Genomic DNA, 17,412 nt, shown 5'->3' with positions numbered 1-17,412 from the left:
TTGCAAGGATGATCAAGGACTTTGAGAAGGGACCCGACCAGATAATAACAAGATCGGGGTTCGTAGGCTGATGGAGTCATGCACATAGAAAGAGGGTACTATTGGAGGCCTCGTCTTAGGATCAGTAACAAATAAGCTAAATATCATACCTAGAATCTAGATTTTTAAGACAAATAGTCCTCAGCTAAATTTTAAGAATTTCTTATAAATAAATAATTTGGTGAAAAACTGAAACTATGAGGATCTAAACATTTAGTGGCTTAAGGTCCTTGGTTGTAATCATTACTATTGATTTCATTTTAGTCTGATTCATAAGCCAAAGAAATTTTAGGATAAGTTAATTCGGCCCATTTGTGATACTCCATACCCGAATCTAACGGGCGAGTCGGGCATCGAGTGTTACAAAAAATTTCATGACTTGCATGATATATGAAATTTGTTAAGAAATTAAGTTAAAACATGTTATATTATGTGTTGAATTGATAAATTGATGATGAATTTAGCATGATAAAGTATAAATTGAATTGTATAATGAAATTGGAATTTGGTTACCCTATTAGCAGTTCAGATTGTGTTGGATATAGTTGGCACGCCATAGGGTTAGAGTACTGAGTAAAACCATCATTGTCGTGCAATCCGAGGTGGCAAATATTTGCATCGAGTCATCGTTGTTGGGCAACCCGGGGTGACAAATTGATTGAGTTTAAAAAACTATTGTTGTCGAGCAATCTAGGGTGGTATTATATATCGTTATAGCGTCATCATTGTCGGGAAACCCAAGGTGACAGATCTGCGTATCCATACCGAATCTGTGTCAAGTTAATAGGGTTAAAAATTTGAGAACTAACCAAATGGTAAATGAATGAAATGAAATGTGAGATACGACGATATGTGGAAAACCCTATGATTGGGTTAAAAATGAACCCTGAAGGCTGATTGATTTTGAATAAGCCTATAAGCTCAAATTCTTTAAATGATAGCATGGAATTGAATATATTTATAAACATGTTTTGAAATGAATTCAAAGTGGTGTTCTAATGCTTATGAATGAATGTGAATAACTTATATGGTAATGGTAGTTTTAACATATTTAAGTATATGAATTGGTTTGTGAAATTGGTATAAGCATAGCTATACGAAAGTGGAAGTAATTTTTCATGAGTTAGCATGGGTTAGATTATGATTTGAATATACGCATTTTTATAAATTTGTTTATATTGCTTTGAATTGTAGAATTACCATTAAGCGTTTCGCTCTGCGTACGATTTTGTTTTCTCTGTGCACATGTAACTTAGATTTTCGATAGATCGTATGGAGGTCTTTTTAGCATCCAGAATTTGAACCTGATTTACTAATGTTTGTGCATTTTTGATGTTAATAGTTTGTACCTAATAGGTTGAGTTTTGTTGGTATAATATGATACTTATAACTAAGATGTCACATTTGATGTTCTACAAATTATATATGTTTGATGTATATATATACAACTTAGATTTGCTTTAGTTGATTAAGGTATGATATATGAAATGGCAACATAGTTAAAATGATATGTATGAACATTTATATGCTTGCATTTCTATGATGTGAATGTTAAATTAGTTGATGAAATGGATTGAGTATTTGAATGAAATTGGTGAAAAGAATTGAATGGTTACATATGTGAATAGAGATACAATTCAATATTGGGTGTATTAGAAATGTATGTGTAACTTAAGGATATTGAGATTGGTATATGTTTGATACTGTTTGAAATTGTAGGCTTGAAAAAAACTAGAATTTTAGAAACAATATATGACATCACGACATCAAACGTCCTACGTCGCAACAAGAAATGGCCTATAATGTTACGGTGCGATAAGAAACTTGTCGTCTCGACGAGACCCAAAATAGCATGTCATGTAGTGATGAGGAACTCCCTCACGTCACGATGAAAAACTCTCTTACGTCGAGACGTCGATCCTATAATTTGAAACTTTTACAATTTAGTCCTAATTCAATCTCGAGTTAACTTTAAAGCTTTCGTAAGCTTGTATATGACTCGTGAATAATTATATATTGGATTGATTGCTTATAATTCTTATATTTGTCTGATTATTGATGTGAATCGTATTTGATTTGATTGTAGTTGCTCCGACAACGAATGTAGCACCTTATAACTCGGACCCGACGATCGAGTCGGGTATGGGGTGTTACATGTCTTACCACCGATTTTAATCTCATTTCTATAGTACTTAATCTCACTACTACAGTACGTAATCTCATTGTCGCTGATGCTTTAAATCTTACCGATATCAACACCACCCATCCAAATGAACCCTATTTGTACAAATATTTGTACATATTCAATTTTGGCTACTAACATTTGATCTCTTCCTTGAGATAAATAATATTATATTTCAGGAAATTGTGCTACCAAGTGTAGAACAAGTAGCATCATTGTTTCACTTAATATTTTTTTTCAGAACAACAACTCTTTTTTAGAATAGTTGTTGTTCGAGAATAGCTATGTTTAGAACAGGGTTGTAGTTAGAACAACTGTCATCCAATGTACCTGTTCTTTGAGAATAACTTCTGTTGAAAATAGCTAAAGTTCAAAACAACTCTTGTTTAGAATAATAACGTTTCAGGAATAACTATGTTTAGAATAACCATGGCTTAGAACAACTTGTATTTAGAACAATTGTGTTTTTTCTGAAGAGTCATTATTTAGGACAAGCTTTACCATGAAAGCATCACCACATAACAACTCTTGTTTGGAACAACTATGATGAGAACTAGTCACATTTGGAACAAGTCAGAATAACTCTTATCCAAGAACAACCTTCGTCTTACACCTCAAGAGATGTTATGCAGAAGATGTTTTCCATAATATTATTTCACCGAAGTAGAAAAAGTGAAAGTAACCCTAGAATATAGCAAGGTTTGGGGGTCATTTTCACTCTTGGAATGTTCCAAAGAGTTTGGCTTGGTGGATCAGATATGGAGGTTGTTAAGACATTTTCTTTTTAACCTTTTTCCTGTAATTTTGAGTGATTCTCCCTTCTTTTAAAAATATAATGAATTCTTATTCACTATTCGCCATCACTTACAAAATCCTTTCATAATAAAAAAATCATTAATGCCTTTCTAACTGAAAAATATGTTTTTTTATTCTCATTAATTGCTAGGTTTGTAACTCTTATTATGAAACATAGTAAATAGGAATCTGTCACAATCGATTAAAGGACTTTTGACATTTATTAGGCATTTTGAATGCTCAAAACATTTTCTTTGAAATTCTCTCATCTTGTTTGTTTGTTGAGTCTAATCGTCAACCACATTTCCATTTCTCCACCTGTCACTACGTTCAATGTTATCGGATCCAGTTCAATCTTCTTAACGATATTCTTTCAATACATCTCATTTACTTGTTTGTACTGCTACCTATCTCCACTAAGTAACTATCTAAAATATTATTGTATAACTAACTATAATTATAAAGCTTAAGCAATATTCTATTTTCTTTTTTTAATTAATTAATTAATTTCCACCAATAATCATGAATTGGGAGAGGAAGCTGCATTCTGCTGCAAAAGGAAAAAGACAAACCCAAAAACAAATAAAAAAATGGCAAAAGGAAGTTAAAAAGGACAAAAAGAAGAGGTGAAAATACTATAATTACGACATTATGTCATTTGCATATTAATATACAATAGGAAGTACTGAGTATGTAATTATAAATAGAATGAAAATAAAAATCGAATTGCTCTAAGGACAATAATTTAAGTTATCATGACATTAGATGAGATGACATGCAAATATGAAAATATACACTCAAGGAGTAGGGAAGGGACCCTCCAATTTTTTTAAAGGGTCTGGTAATCTGTCACTACCAAAAAGCTGATGGACCAACAAGTTGTAAGAGTTATCAAAATCCCTCCAAATCAAGGTTCCTTTGAATTTAACATTTGTACTTGCTGTACGTTTCCATTCCTCTTGGACCTTAGTCCTCAGTCCCTATTCCCTGTCCTCTAAATGCAATGATGGGGTGGACAAAATATCTCTATATGAGTAATGAAGAATTTGAATACCAATTCTAATTTAACTCCACACTAAATTTAATCAAATTTAATGTAAATATAAATTAAGGCATGGTAACGAAGTTTGGATTCACACTCACTAAAAATGAGAAAACCAAATTGATGGGTATTTATCTTTAAAATATGGAGAAAATTAGGTGAAGGTGAAATCAAATGGATATTGCAAGTGAAGTAGCAAGTGAAATTGGCATTCAACTATTTTAAGCATGGGGTGTATATTGGGTTTCCTACGTAGCCCACATTCTGATAAAAGTTGAATGCTACCAACTAAATAAGCACTTATATTTGCAGGTCTATATTTTTTTTCTAAAAGAGATTTAGCCTGTACGTGGATGGTTCCACTTCCCAACTTTGAATAATCCAACTACAATTAACATTTCTTATTAATGAATTAATTCCTGAGGCAGAAAATATTGCTCATCGTTTTTTTTTCTTTTTTAAATATATGTATGTATGTATGTATGTATGTATATACGTGTGTCTTGCCTCATTGCTATTGGATATTGCATTTTATTATTATTTTCAAATGATCAGGGAAGCTTGTAGTTTGTCGTTATCATCAAAAGCTGACGATGGATGTGGATGCATGCTCTCTCTCTCATGCATACATACATACATGCATATTGTATACACATAAGTAAATGATAATTGGTGTTGGGAGCACGAGCGTCTTGAAAGGTATATAAAGGGCAAAGCGAGGTGTAGGTTTGGCAATTGGTGAACAAGTTAGCGTTGGCATTGCCATTGGCATCGGCTTTGAACCAAACACAGGTTAGCTTACTTCCTCTCTACTTATCATAAAGTTCCATCCCCTTCACTAATGCTTTTCACTTCAAAGTTTCCAAATTTACATATCTTCTTTTCTTTTCTTTCTATAAAAGGTAAAGAGTGGATAATATGGAGTTCAAAATTAGTGTTAACATAAATTTTGAATATCACTATACTCATAATTATGTCAAAATATAGACATGTTTTTCTTTCTCTTTTTATTTTGTTGGGATAAGTCGCTCTCCATAATTTATTTTACATATTTATTTCACTTTCATTTGATGATTTGCTTGGAATGTTATTAGTAGACTTATTTGTACTGTTTTTCAGTAACACGAAATGAAAATTGATTTTTTAAGGTATTTTATTATAAATGCAATGTTTTGTTTTTATGACAAACATAGAATCAAATTGTATTTTGTTCCCTCTACTCAAAAAACGTGTAAATTAGTCCTAATACTTTAAATCAAAAAGCAAATTAGTCCTTATGTTAAAAATTCATCTATTTCTACTGTTAAAAATTGCTCCATATACATTAATATAAAGTACACGTGGCAAGCTACATATTACTATTTGATTATTCCATCATTCATATCAGTTTTTAACACTATAAATGAATAAAATTTTTAACAAAAATGATCAATTTACTACATATAAAAACTAATTTTTTAGTATAAAAGGCAAATGCAATCTAAATCTTAATATAGGGTCTTCCATAAAATTTTTACAAGTCAAATAGTTTGCGAAACTCAAAAAGAGAATCATAAGCCACAAATTTAAAACCTGCTTTTATATTTAACTAGAATTTGTGCCACACACAACACGGTTAAAAAAATAATATTTTATTATATAATTTTAATATCAAGAAATAGTGGGGTTTAGTTTTACTTCATTAATTTTTCATCTATTAAGATTAATACATTTTTAATAACTATTCACAAGTTGATTTCACATTTAATAAATGTATCTTATATGAGTCTTGCATATTTGAATGGTGATTAAACGTGCGTTAGATAAAAATAATAATAAAATAGATGTTAATATCAAGTTATGATAATTTTTTATTAAAAAATTAATTTAAAATATTACATGAATAAAAATGTTTTTTTTTCTTTTAGCCATTAAGAGCAGGTAATTTAAGTAGTAGGTTTAGAGGAGTGGGTAAATTTTAAAAAATATATATTTTTATAAAAACTTTAACTATCTTAATTACCCTTTTTTTTTTTAATTTGAGTCTACTAAATTCGATATTTCCACCAATTGAATTGGTTTGTGTGGTAACACCAGTAGAGTCAGAAATTTTATCTATAAATAAATATGAATGCATAGAAATGAAATGACTTGGAGTAAAAAATTTTATCTATAAATATAAATGAATAGAATGAGAATTATGTGATGACACGTGTTAAATGTTTAATTTATATATTTACATTTTTATAGAATTTTTATATTTGTTAAATAATCAACGTGTGATTTATCATATACAAGCCCTTAACTATAGTCAAGGACAGAAATAAGTGGCCAGCACAACTTACTGGAAACTGATGAGGAACCTACATTTGTCTGCTTTTTTTGTTTTGACCCCAAGCTAATTATGTACACATTAATGTTGCTTTCATGTCGCCTTATTTAATCCTTTTTAATCGGTGATAACTGTGTTTTCCAGCAATGTTCCTTAGCTCTTTTTATTTTTCAAAATCTGCCTTCGTTTAATACTAGAAAATCATATCTTGGAAGACTGTATGACCTGCATGGCCATATTTTTTATATGGTTTTGGTGTGTTATCTGAGGACTAAAAGAAAAAGAAAAGAATCTTCCATGGAGGCAAACGACAGGGAGTAATCTGCGGAAAAGTGATTTGTCTAATATATTAATAGTATGTGATTCTAGTCGTACGTGAATCGAAGACCTCGGTTCTCATCTTACATATGAACATTAACAACTGAGGGAGGTGTCTTGCATTGTATATGTAAATGTATATAGAGAGACAAGTTTCTTGTAAGCAACCGAGGGAGGTCTCATGTTATATCCAGGTAAAGCAGTGAGATATCTGGTTCTTTGGACAGAGATGTCTCGGTTATACCCAACAATAGTTGATTTACTAGGATGCAATGCATTCTCATTGCATTGCATTGCCTTGCCTTGCCTTGCCTTGCCTTGCATTGCAGATCTGTTTTCGCCATAAGATTTCATAGTTTTTAAGTAACAGCTGTACTTTTTTATAACATTGATTTCCGTGCTCTCCGCAGAATCCGATCGGGGACCTAGCTCATAAGAACTCAGAAGTTTCTGGGCGGGACCATAAGCATCACTAGCCTTGAACTATATAACAGTACTTTAAACTTTGAGGTTGATTGCCAATGAGTATCATGGCTGAGAATGGTATTATGTACCCACCTGAGAGCAAGTGGAGCCTGTTGGGAGTGCCTGTTTTTGTCCTCTTTAAGGATGCAAGGTACTAAGTTAAGCTATCAATAATGGATGTTAAAGTACTTTAGACCTGGTTAATAGCAGTTTGATTGCTTTAGCTGACTGATTTTTGGATCACAATTTGTTTTATAGACTTGTTTTCAAATTGGATTCACTTGGCCTGGAGATACTAAGGATCGCATTTCCTGCTGCCTTGGCCTTAGCTGCTGATCCCATTGCTTCTCTGATTGACACTGCCTTCATTGGGCGTATAGGTCAGCTCTCGTATCCTATATATATATATACACTCCTGAGTGCATTATGCATGCTGCAGCGTTTCTGTTATATGCTTGATATACTCTACTGATCTTATATGGATGGTCTTTGAAGCAAAAATTGTTGCCCTATATGTGTAGGACCGGTGGAGCTAGCTGCTGTAGGAGTTTCCATTGCTATATTCAATCAAGCATCAAGGATTACTATTTTCCCGCTGGTTAGCATTACAACTTCTTTTGTAGCTGAAGAAGATACACTTGCAAAGATTAGCCCTGAAGCCGTAAAATCTGAAGATTTGGAAAAGAATGAACCCAAAAACAATGAAATGAAAGAATTGATGAGGCCAGAAGATGTAGTGGCAGCCAACTTGGAAGATGGTCCAGGTGCTGCAGCTACAAACACTGATACAAAAGAGCCAGAGGATGGTACATATATAACTCTCTCTCTCTCTCTCTCCGATGTGTTACAACATAGATATAATTTGAGGTTACGTTGGAGCATGTAGCTTCTGGTATGCTCTTCTAATAAGACATTTTGACTGGTGATTTATTCGTCAGGTTCTTCCAACACAAGTAAGGATCCGCCTGCAGTTGATAGCAAAGCTCAAAATGCTCAAGTGAAAAAAGGAAAAAGACATATCCCGTCAGTGTCAACAGCATTGATTCTGGGTTTAATGCTTGGTCTCCTTCAAGCTATATGCCTTGTTTTTGGAGCAAAAGCTCTCCTTCGTGTGATGGGTGTGAAACCTGTAAGTGCCTGCCTGCCACCACCTGTAAGCTCTCCATTTTAATGCTTGAAAAGGGAACTAAGAAAAACCCAATTTTTCTTGACCAGGATTCCCCTATGCTAAACCCAGCACTAAAGTACTTGACATTGAGGTCATTAGGCGCTCCTGCAGTTCTTCTATCTTTAGCCATGCAAGGGGTTTTCCGAGGATTTAAGGATACAAAAACACCTTTATATGCAACAGTTGCAGGAGACCTGACAAATATCATTTTGGACCCTATATTTATCTTTGTCTTAAAACTAGGGGTCAGTGGTGCAGCCATAGCACATGTCCTTTCTCAGTAAGTCAATTTGTCTTGGCTCTCACTTCCCAATATCTTATACCATGTCTAATGGCTAATGATCGCTGCAGGTATTTGATTTCACTCATCCTCTTATGGCGATTGATGAAACAAGTTAATCTCTTACCCCCAAACATGAAAGACCTACAATTTGGAAGATTTCTTAAAAATGGTAAGGGCTTTCTTTGATGAAACAAGTTAATCCCTTTGACCATATGATCAAACCATATTTTTTATGCATATTTGGCCACAGGTTTTCTTTTATTAGCAAGAGTGATAGCAGTCACATTCTGTGTGACATTAGCAGCATCAATGGCTGCTCGGCTTGGTTCAACACCTATGGCCGCATTTCAAATCTGCTTACAGGTCTGGATGACATCATCTCTTCTTGCTGATGGTTTAGCTGTCGCTGGACAGGTACATATATATATATCTTTCACCATCTTTTTTTTATGAAATTGCATATAATTGATTGATTAATTAACCTATCTGTAACGTTATCAACATCTTTAGGCAATTCTTGCTTGTGCTTTTGCTGAGAAGGACTACAAGAAGGTAACAGCTGCAACATCTCGGGTATTGCAGGTAATGTTACAAACAAAAGAAGATCTATGTAATAGCTCAAACATGGAGCTTAGCTGAAAATGAACAAGGTTTGAGTTTTCGCAGATGAGTTTTGTGCTTGGTGTGGGGCTTGCTGTGGTGGTTGGAGCTGGTTTATACTTTGGGTCGGGGATCTTTTCGAAAGATGCTAGTGTTCTTCATCTTATCAGTATAGGAGTACCGGTAATTTTAATTCTTGATATGCATCTTATCCATCAACAACCTCAGATATACATATATATTAACTTAAAAGTATATGGAATCAGTTTGTAGCAGCTACACAGCCAATCAACTCAATTGCTTTCGTGTTTGACGGTGTCAACTTTGGAGCATCTGACTTTGCATACACAGCTTACTCCATGGTAACCAAGTCTTTCACACATACAATACAATACAAATTAAGGTTGTATATGCATATATATATGTATATAAGAACCATTAATTTCACATCTTTGATGGTTGGTTTATTCAGGTATTTGTAGCTGGAGCAAGCATTGCATCGTTGTTCATTCTCTCCAAAAGCAATGGATTTATAGGGATATGGGTTGCACTAACCATCTACATGGTTCTCCGCAGCTTTGCTGGTGTTTTGAGGTAATTAAATCTTTCTTCTTATAGTTTAGAACATTTTTTTTTCCTTTTTGGATTGAAAGTGGTCTATTTATATGTACATGCAGGATGGGGACTGCAACTGGACCTTGGCGCTTCCTAAGAAGTAGACCCATCGCATAGGATAGGGAACTAAAAATTTTCAGCTTTATAATGAAGCTATATATAAAATATGTATTATTCATATAGATATAGATATAGATATTACTTGTATGTGTGTTTTGCATGGTGGTTGTTGGTTTGTTTGTTTTGGTAAGGGTAAAATGTAGGGATATTAGAAGCTGCCATCGTCTTCTTTGATATGGTGTTGTTTTTAATGTTTTGCGCAGATAATGTACCTAAACATGCAAAAATAAAATCTAATGCAAAAAGTGTACAGCATAGCTGATACCACTCTTTGTTTCAACAAATGTTTATTTTTGCTTCTTCAGAATTTTAACTATTCCAATATTTGAAGTTAATTATTGATGGTCATTAACTTTCAACAAGAATATGATAATTAGGCAACCATAAATGTTGAGATTCTCTTTTTTTTTTCTTTTTCTTTTTTAACTGATACTAATCTCATCTTTATCCCTTTGATCTTTTCTCCTTCGTTATGTAGTAGCGAGTAATCAATGAAGAGAAAGAAAAAGGAGTGAATTTAAAAAAAAAATCAAATTAAAATGAATAAATTTATTTAAATTAAAATATATATTTAATTGAACTGAATTCATCGATTAAGGGTGTTCACCACCTTCCTAAAATAACAAGATTCGCAAGTTATGGCTATGTGAAGTTTAGGTGGATGGGACACCCATTCTGCCTTCAGCTTCCATGCATGCAATATAAGCAGTCGCTAAATTATTAAGATGCAAGGGAGATGGTAGTCTATACGAGAATGTATGAAACCAATGCCTCGCAGGCCATTTGATAAATGTAGAGATTGTCTTTATTCATGATTTTCCACAGGAACAAAATGATTTTAAAAGCAACTTCAAGTTTCCAAATGCTTGTCCAAAACCTTCTTGTGTTTTGTCAGTGGATGCTAGCATAGCATATCCTGATTTGGTAGTATAATTCCTTTATGAATTATATTTGCATAAGTGCCACCAGAAACTCTATTTTGAACATTAGTAAAGCTCCAACTAGATCTGTCCATTGGCATCAGTTGCCTCTTGAGAGGAGATGTTTGTGCAAGATGTTACCATCAAGCACTAAACTAACACCATTAGCAAACAAGCTGCTAGTCTAGACCTTTCAAAAGGAGATCTGTTCCTAGGAGAATGCTTTTCCAAACCCAAGTGTAAGGAAAGAGTCTTGCTTGCAATTCAAAATGACAAATCATTCAATCTAATTAAAAATCGCAAATCATCAATAACATTATATAATTTTAGTTCAAATTCAAAATTCGTTGAATAATAAAAAAAAAACTCACCGGACTTAAAAGTCTGGTTGAAAAGTTCCAATAATTTGAGATATAAATTTTTTAGTTATCATAAGAAGGGTATAACTCTACTTTTAGCTATCAACGAATGATTTAAAAAACAATGAGAGCACCAATGATACTTTGGCTATATTGGCGAGTTGATGTATTAAGACTTTAAGTATTTAGGATTAAGTCTCATCATATTCTCTAGATCTATTTCAATTTGATTATAATTTATATAGATTAAAAATTTATGTTAGGTGATTAATTTGATCATTGATTTGATCAAAACTGTGCACTTAACTCGATTTATTTACTCAATTGGACTCGAATAATTCGAAACTATTTTTCACTTTGTAAAACATCTCTAGGGTTTTTTCACTATTCTATTTGTGCCACTTTTGCTTGCTTTCCTTGTAATGACCTAAAATTCACGAGCATCGGAAAAGTGTAATATCGGGTCTTTGTTTTAGTGAAATGGGTTTGTAAATAATTATTAGAAATATTTATGAGTCTAGTGGTGTGTTTAATTAAGTTTTAATTAAGTAAATTTAGCTTAATTAAGAGAAATCAGGAAAAAAAAACTAAATTGAATAAGGTGTAAAAGTCTAATTATAGATTAAAAGAAAATACGGGGGACTAAATAGGAAATTAAGCCTATTCATTAAATGAGGCGGCAAACACAACAAAAATTTAAGTTTTTTGTTTGTTTAATTAATATAAATAAATAGATTAGTTATAAATTTAATTATGTTAAATTATAATAATTATATTATAATTATATTATATTATATTATGAAATAAATAAAATAAGGACAAGTGGATGGTGATGATAATATACAATTGTAAAAAATATATATGCGTGCACAATTGTAATACATATATTTGTTATTAAATATATATTTATTATTATTATTTAATTGATATTAAATTATAAATTAAATTAAATAGTTGACAAATGTAGGGTGATGATAAAACACATGTGTAATAAATATATGTAAACATTTACAATATAATTATTTATTTACTTATATTTTAAGCTAAAGATATTTATTATAATAATTATTATTAAATTAATTTATTATAAATATCATATTATGAATTGAATTAAATAAAAGCCAAGTGTATGATGATAAAAATATACAAATCTAATAATAGTATTTATATATTTGTAATATATTTATTTAATTACTTTTTAAGTAAACATATATTTATTATTATATTATTATTATAATGTATTATTATTATTAATATTATTATCTAATATATATATATGAAATAAAGAAAACAAAAAAAAAAGAAACAAACAAAGAAGAAAAAGAACAGAAGCTATTTCGAAACAGGGGAAAGGAAGGAAAGAAAGAAAAATAAAAGGAGAAATTCAAGTTTTGAAGCTTTAAACTTTAATACGTAAGTCAATCAAAGATCTTTTTACTTAATTTTGATGTTTTAGAAGTTTTAGAACAAAGTTTTGTTGAAATCAAGTTGAAATTTTGAAAATTCTTAGGTTTTTGAACATAGTTCATGTTGAATAAAATAATGAATTAGAGGTTTAATTGAATGAATTTCAAGTTAGAATTGATTAGAAGATTAAATTATAAATTAGGCTATAAGTTTTGTGTTGTAGAAATTAAATTGAAAGAAATTTTAAATTAGGGTTTTATTATGAGCATTAGATAGTTAAGTAGAATATGGAAGGAAATTGAATGGAAATAAAGTTAGAAAAGTAAATGAGTTAATTAGGATTAAATTGAATTAGGGTATAAATTGGATAGAAATTCAATTGTTATTATTATTATTAATTAGTGTTGTAATTAATAGTGTAAATTATTATTATTTTTGTAGGTAGCAAATAACTCGAGGCATCGGCACCGAAAGGAAAGGAGAAAGTTATCAATGAGTAATTACGAAATCCGGGTATATTTCAAATCTATTTATTATTAATTGTTATATTTTAATTAAAATGCATGGTAAGTAAAATTAGGAAAGCAATTGCAATGACAATATTGATTTGAATGAAATTGATTCAAAAATGATTATGGCTATTGAAATTGAATGTAAACAAATTGGAAATTAAAAGTGATTTAAATTAAGTAATTGAATTATGACTTATGTGAATATTTGAAAGTATATTGATTGGAAACTAAAAGTGATTTGAATTGAATCAAATTGAATTGAATGAAGAAAACATGTGAGTATTTGAAATGTATATTAATTGAAAAGTAATTAGTGATTTGAATTTGATTGGAAAATGAATTAAAAATATGAATTAAATAAAAATGAATTAGTTTATGAATACGTGTGAATATGTGAATTGTGTATTGATTAAAAAGTGGTTTGAATTGAATCGAAATATGATTATATGTGATTATCTGAAATATGTATTGGTATTGAATTGTTTATTGATTAGAAAGTGGAAAAGTGAATTTGAATTGAATGAGAATTGAATTGAATTGTGAATTTGAATTGAAAGTGAAATTGACAAATGTGAATTTGGAGACCCTATTAACTAGTCAGGCTGAGCCGGATATAGTTGGCATGCCATAGGATTGGAAGAGTTCTGGGATACTTCGACCTCGAGTCGATGAGACACTGGGTGTCACTATTTTACTTCAGATAGATTCGATGAGGAACTGGGTACCACTTTGCTTCGGCTCTGCCGATAAGACACTGGGTGTCAACTTTGCTTTGAACTATCCAATGAGGCACTGGGTGCCAATCTGATGTGTTTAGTTGGATCCGCGTATCCACCAAAGTCCGAGTCTGTTAATAGGGGTAATTAAATGAAAAGTTAAATCAACTAAATTGAATCGATTGAGCCATTGGAAAGAAATGAGAAAGTAGATTATAAATTGAAAACGTGACTTAAATTTGTGAATGGAATTAAAATGTGAGATTTGAAGCATGAAGTTAAGGTTTATGAATTTACTAAAATATCGAATTATTGATATTGAAATCAGTTGAATAAATGAAATGAGAAAATCAAATGAATTGATCGATTGAACTATTGAAAGTATGAGAAAGTGAAATTATGAATTGAAATGTGAATTGAAATTCAGATATTAAAATAAGAAGTGAAAATAGAGTGAATTGGAAATAATGAAATAGTGTATGTGTTAATTGAATATAATCTTATGAATTAATTATAATTATTTTTATTGAAAAATATTGGTTTAAATAATTATTGAAAGCCTAATGTTGTAAAGTTTTAGATATGAAATAGAATAAGTTATTGAATTGGGATATAGAAATGAAATATATGAAATAATGATTTTATGAAATGGTTATTGATGAATTGCATGAAAATGATTATTGATATAATAATTAAAATAAAGAAGAGCTATTTAAGATATATATTATTAGAATAAATTTAAAGTTTAAATGCATAAATGATTAGTTGAAGGTAAAATAGTGGTAAGAATTAATGTGTATATATATTGTTTTTACTTTAAGTATTTGAATTATAGTAATACCACTGGATGTATACTCAGCGTACAGTTTATTTCCGTGCACAGATTAGGTACAGAAATTTTGAAGAGTTGAGATTACGAGTCTTCATCTCATCACATCTTCAAGCAACAAGAGGGTACGTTTTAAAATTTTGAATAGAATGGCATGTACTTAGGAAAAATTAAGTATGTCCCAAGTAGTAGTAATGGATTTAAATATAAATTATTTAAATTTATTATTTGTCTGTTTTTATGTTCAAATATAATAGTAATTAGTCAAGAATTACTTTGGCACCAAATGTAATATTCCTATATCAGGTTCCTTAAGTCGAACATGGTATAAGGGTGTTATATTCCTTTGGTTCTCACTCTTGTGCTTTCCTTTCCTGGTGTTTTCCCTATTTCTCTCTAAGAAGTTTCTAGCCTTCATGGTGATGCAAGTTAAAGAAGAAAAATGAGACGAAGAATAGAGAAGAATAGAAAGAAGAGGAGGAAGAAAAAGTAATAGAGAGAAAAGAGAGGAAAGAGGCTGAGAAAATAGTATCGAAACTTTTCATAACCATTCCAGCACACACGAGGGTGCTAAAAAAGAAAATAACAGTCATCACAACTGTCGTTAGGTTGCAAGGCAAACCATCAAAATGCTTTCACTAACAAACCCTTTGCCTAAAACTCATCGTATTCGTTAAAGGACCCCTCAAAACGTGTCATTTTTGCAACATAATTAACTCAATAGACTTAATAGAATTAAACAATAATTAACTACTTCTTAACCCTTAATTATATGCCATAACAATACTGCTTCTCTTAAGCAGATCCTTGTCCTCAAGGATTGAAAGTAGGATATTGCCTTTGAAATTCTATCGGATATTGCCTTTGAAATTCTATCCAGGCTTCCTCGAGAAAGGTGTCCGCCCATTCCACTAATACCTCAGTGATAGCATGGTTCCCTTTTTTGACCATTCTTTTGTCAAGGATCTTTGCTGGCTGTTTCAAAACTGATCCATCTGTTTCAAAAGGTGGCAATGTAGGTGAGTGTATAGTTGAACTAACATGTTTCTTTAGTTGAGACACGTGGAATGTACTCCTTTAGGTAATTTCAGTGTATAGGCCACCTGTCTAATTTTAGCTTTGATAGGATAAGGACCATAAAACCTTAGGGAAAGCTTCTGATTTCACATCTTCCTTAGTGAAAATGTCGTAAGGTTGGAGTTTCAGGTATACCAGGTCCCTAACTTTAAACGACCTATCTGATCTTTTCTTGTCTACTAATTGCTTCATTCGTTCTTGAGCTCGTTTCACATGGAACTTAAGAAGCTTTCTTAAAGTTTCTTGGTGTTGAAGTGTTCTATCCACCTTGGCTACTGTAGAAAACCCTGGAAAGTATGGTAAGTGAGTGGGGGCTCCTGACCATAGAGGGCTATGTAGGGAGTGGTGTTTATAGCCGAGTGGTGTGTGGTGTTATACCACCACTTTGCCAAAGGGAGCAAATAAACCCACTCCAAATAACCCTCAAGACACCTATTGAGAACTTCCGTTTGCTCATCTGTTTAGGGATGGTATGCAGTGGAGACGTATAGTCGAGTGCCAAGTAGTTTGAATAGTTCCTGCCAAAATCTGCTAAGGAAGATCTTATCTTTGTCAGATTCTATAGACTCTGGAATTCCATGTAGCTTGTACACTTGATCCAAGTAGAGCTAAGCCACACTCGCAGCAGTATAAGGGTGCGTCAAGGCCAAAAAATGAGTATGCTTGGTTAATCTATTGACAATTACCAGGATAGTAATTTTTACCCTTAGAAAAAGGAAGACCTTCTACAAAGTCCATACTGACAGCAACCCATGCTCAATCGGGTATTGGCAAAGGTTGCAATAACCCAGGGTATGCAGCATTGTCACTCTTGTACTGTTGACAAATGGTACATTCTTAAACCCATTTCTTGATATCTCTCGATAACCCTTTCTAGTACAGTAAGCTAGTTATTCAATGCCTAGTAGCATGCACTCCCGAATGACCACTAATGGCCTCATAGCCTTCTTGAGTTCTGTGTTATGGTCGACCATCACTTTCCCTTTTCTCCTAAGAAACCTTCCATCCTATGAGTACTTGAGATTGGACTGAGGGTTCTGTAGCAATTCTTTGGACAACTTCTATTTATTAACATCTTCCAATCCAGCCTTTATAATTTGATCCCAGAGTTGTGATCATGTAAGTGACACCTTCCCCAAACACTGGTGAATCTGACCAGCTAGCAGATGAGTTCTTCTGGATAGGGCATCATCCATAATATTATGAGATCCTTTTCTATAAACAATTGACTAGTTGTACCCCAATATTTTGGACACACATTTCTGTTGATATGGGGTGATGGCCTATTGTTCGGAGAGGAACTTCAAGCTTTGGTGGTTTGTCTTGATAATAAATGGTCTCCCAAAAAGCTACGAGTGCCACTTCTTAACAGCAAGCAACACAACCAACATTTCCTTGTCATATATGGACAAGTTTTGGTGTTTAACTCCTAGAGCTCTACTAAAAAATGCCACTGGTTCCCCTTTTTGTTGTAACACAGCTCCAATGCCATTACCACATGCATCATTCTCCACAAAGAAGGGTTCTTGAAAATCTGAAAGAACTAGCACTGGTGCTTTGCAAATAGCTTCCTTAAGACCTTGAAAAGCTGTTTGTGCAGATTCTATCCAATGCCACTAATGATATTTCTTCAATAGTGGGTAAGTAGTTGAGC

The 17,412-nt window shown here is 32.1% G+C and overlaps 1 protein-coding gene across 2 annotated transcripts; it reads left to right on the top strand.

Annotated features, from left to right (window-relative positions):
* Nucleotides 1–4,684: 4,684 nt before the first annotated feature.
* On the top strand, nucleotides 4,685–10,218 carry LOC107938337 (protein DETOXIFICATION 43). Of its 2 annotated transcripts, none has more exons than XM_016871450.2 (13): nucleotides 4,685–4,850; nucleotides 7,098–7,303; nucleotides 7,411–7,532; nucleotides 7,674–7,958; nucleotides 8,091–8,281; nucleotides 8,368–8,600; nucleotides 8,672–8,772; nucleotides 8,854–9,017; nucleotides 9,114–9,185; nucleotides 9,270–9,386; nucleotides 9,470–9,565; nucleotides 9,676–9,797; nucleotides 9,881–10,218. In XM_016871450.2, exons 2-13 carry the CDS (start codon nucleotides 7,209–7,211, stop codon nucleotides 9,933–9,935), a joined length of 1,653 nt encoding a protein of 550 aa, XP_016726939.1. In that variant the 5' UTR covers nucleotides 4,685–4,850; nucleotides 7,098–7,208; the 3' UTR covers nucleotides 9,936–10,218. The 2 variants fall into 2 exon arrangements, with proteins under 2 accessions (XP_016726939.1, XP_016726940.1); XM_016871451.2 differs by lacking the exon at nucleotides 4,685–4,850 and adding an exon at nucleotides 6,559–6,881.
* The last annotated feature ends 7,194 nt before the right edge of the window (nucleotides 10,219–17,412 follow it).

Source organism: Gossypium hirsutum, chromosome A08 (assembly GCF_007990345.1).
Source record: "Gossypium hirsutum isolate 1008001.06 chromosome A08, Gossypium_hirsutum_v2.1, whole genome shotgun sequence".
Taxonomy (NCBI): Eukaryota; Viridiplantae; Streptophyta; class Magnoliopsida; order Malvales; family Malvaceae; genus Gossypium; species Gossypium hirsutum.
Note: the sequence above shows the minus strand (reverse complement) of the source record. Positions and strands in the feature narration are given on the sequence as shown.

What these genes read in the sequence shown, in the direction of transcription:
- LOC107938337 (XM_016871450.2), top strand. Translation starts at nt 7,209, where the DNA reads ATGAGTATCATGGCTGAGAATGGTATTATGTACCCACCTGAGAGCAAG. An exon ending in GTCCTCTTTAAGGATGCAAG is followed by an intron (nt 7,304 to 7,410) that starts GTACTAAGTTAA and finishes TTTGTTTTATAG; the next exon opens with ACTTGTTTTCAAATTGGATT. An exon ending in GTGTGATGGGTGTGAAACCT is followed by an intron (nt 8,282 to 8,367) that starts GTAAGTGCCTGC and finishes TTTCTTGACCAG; the next exon opens with GATTCCCCTATGCTAAACCC.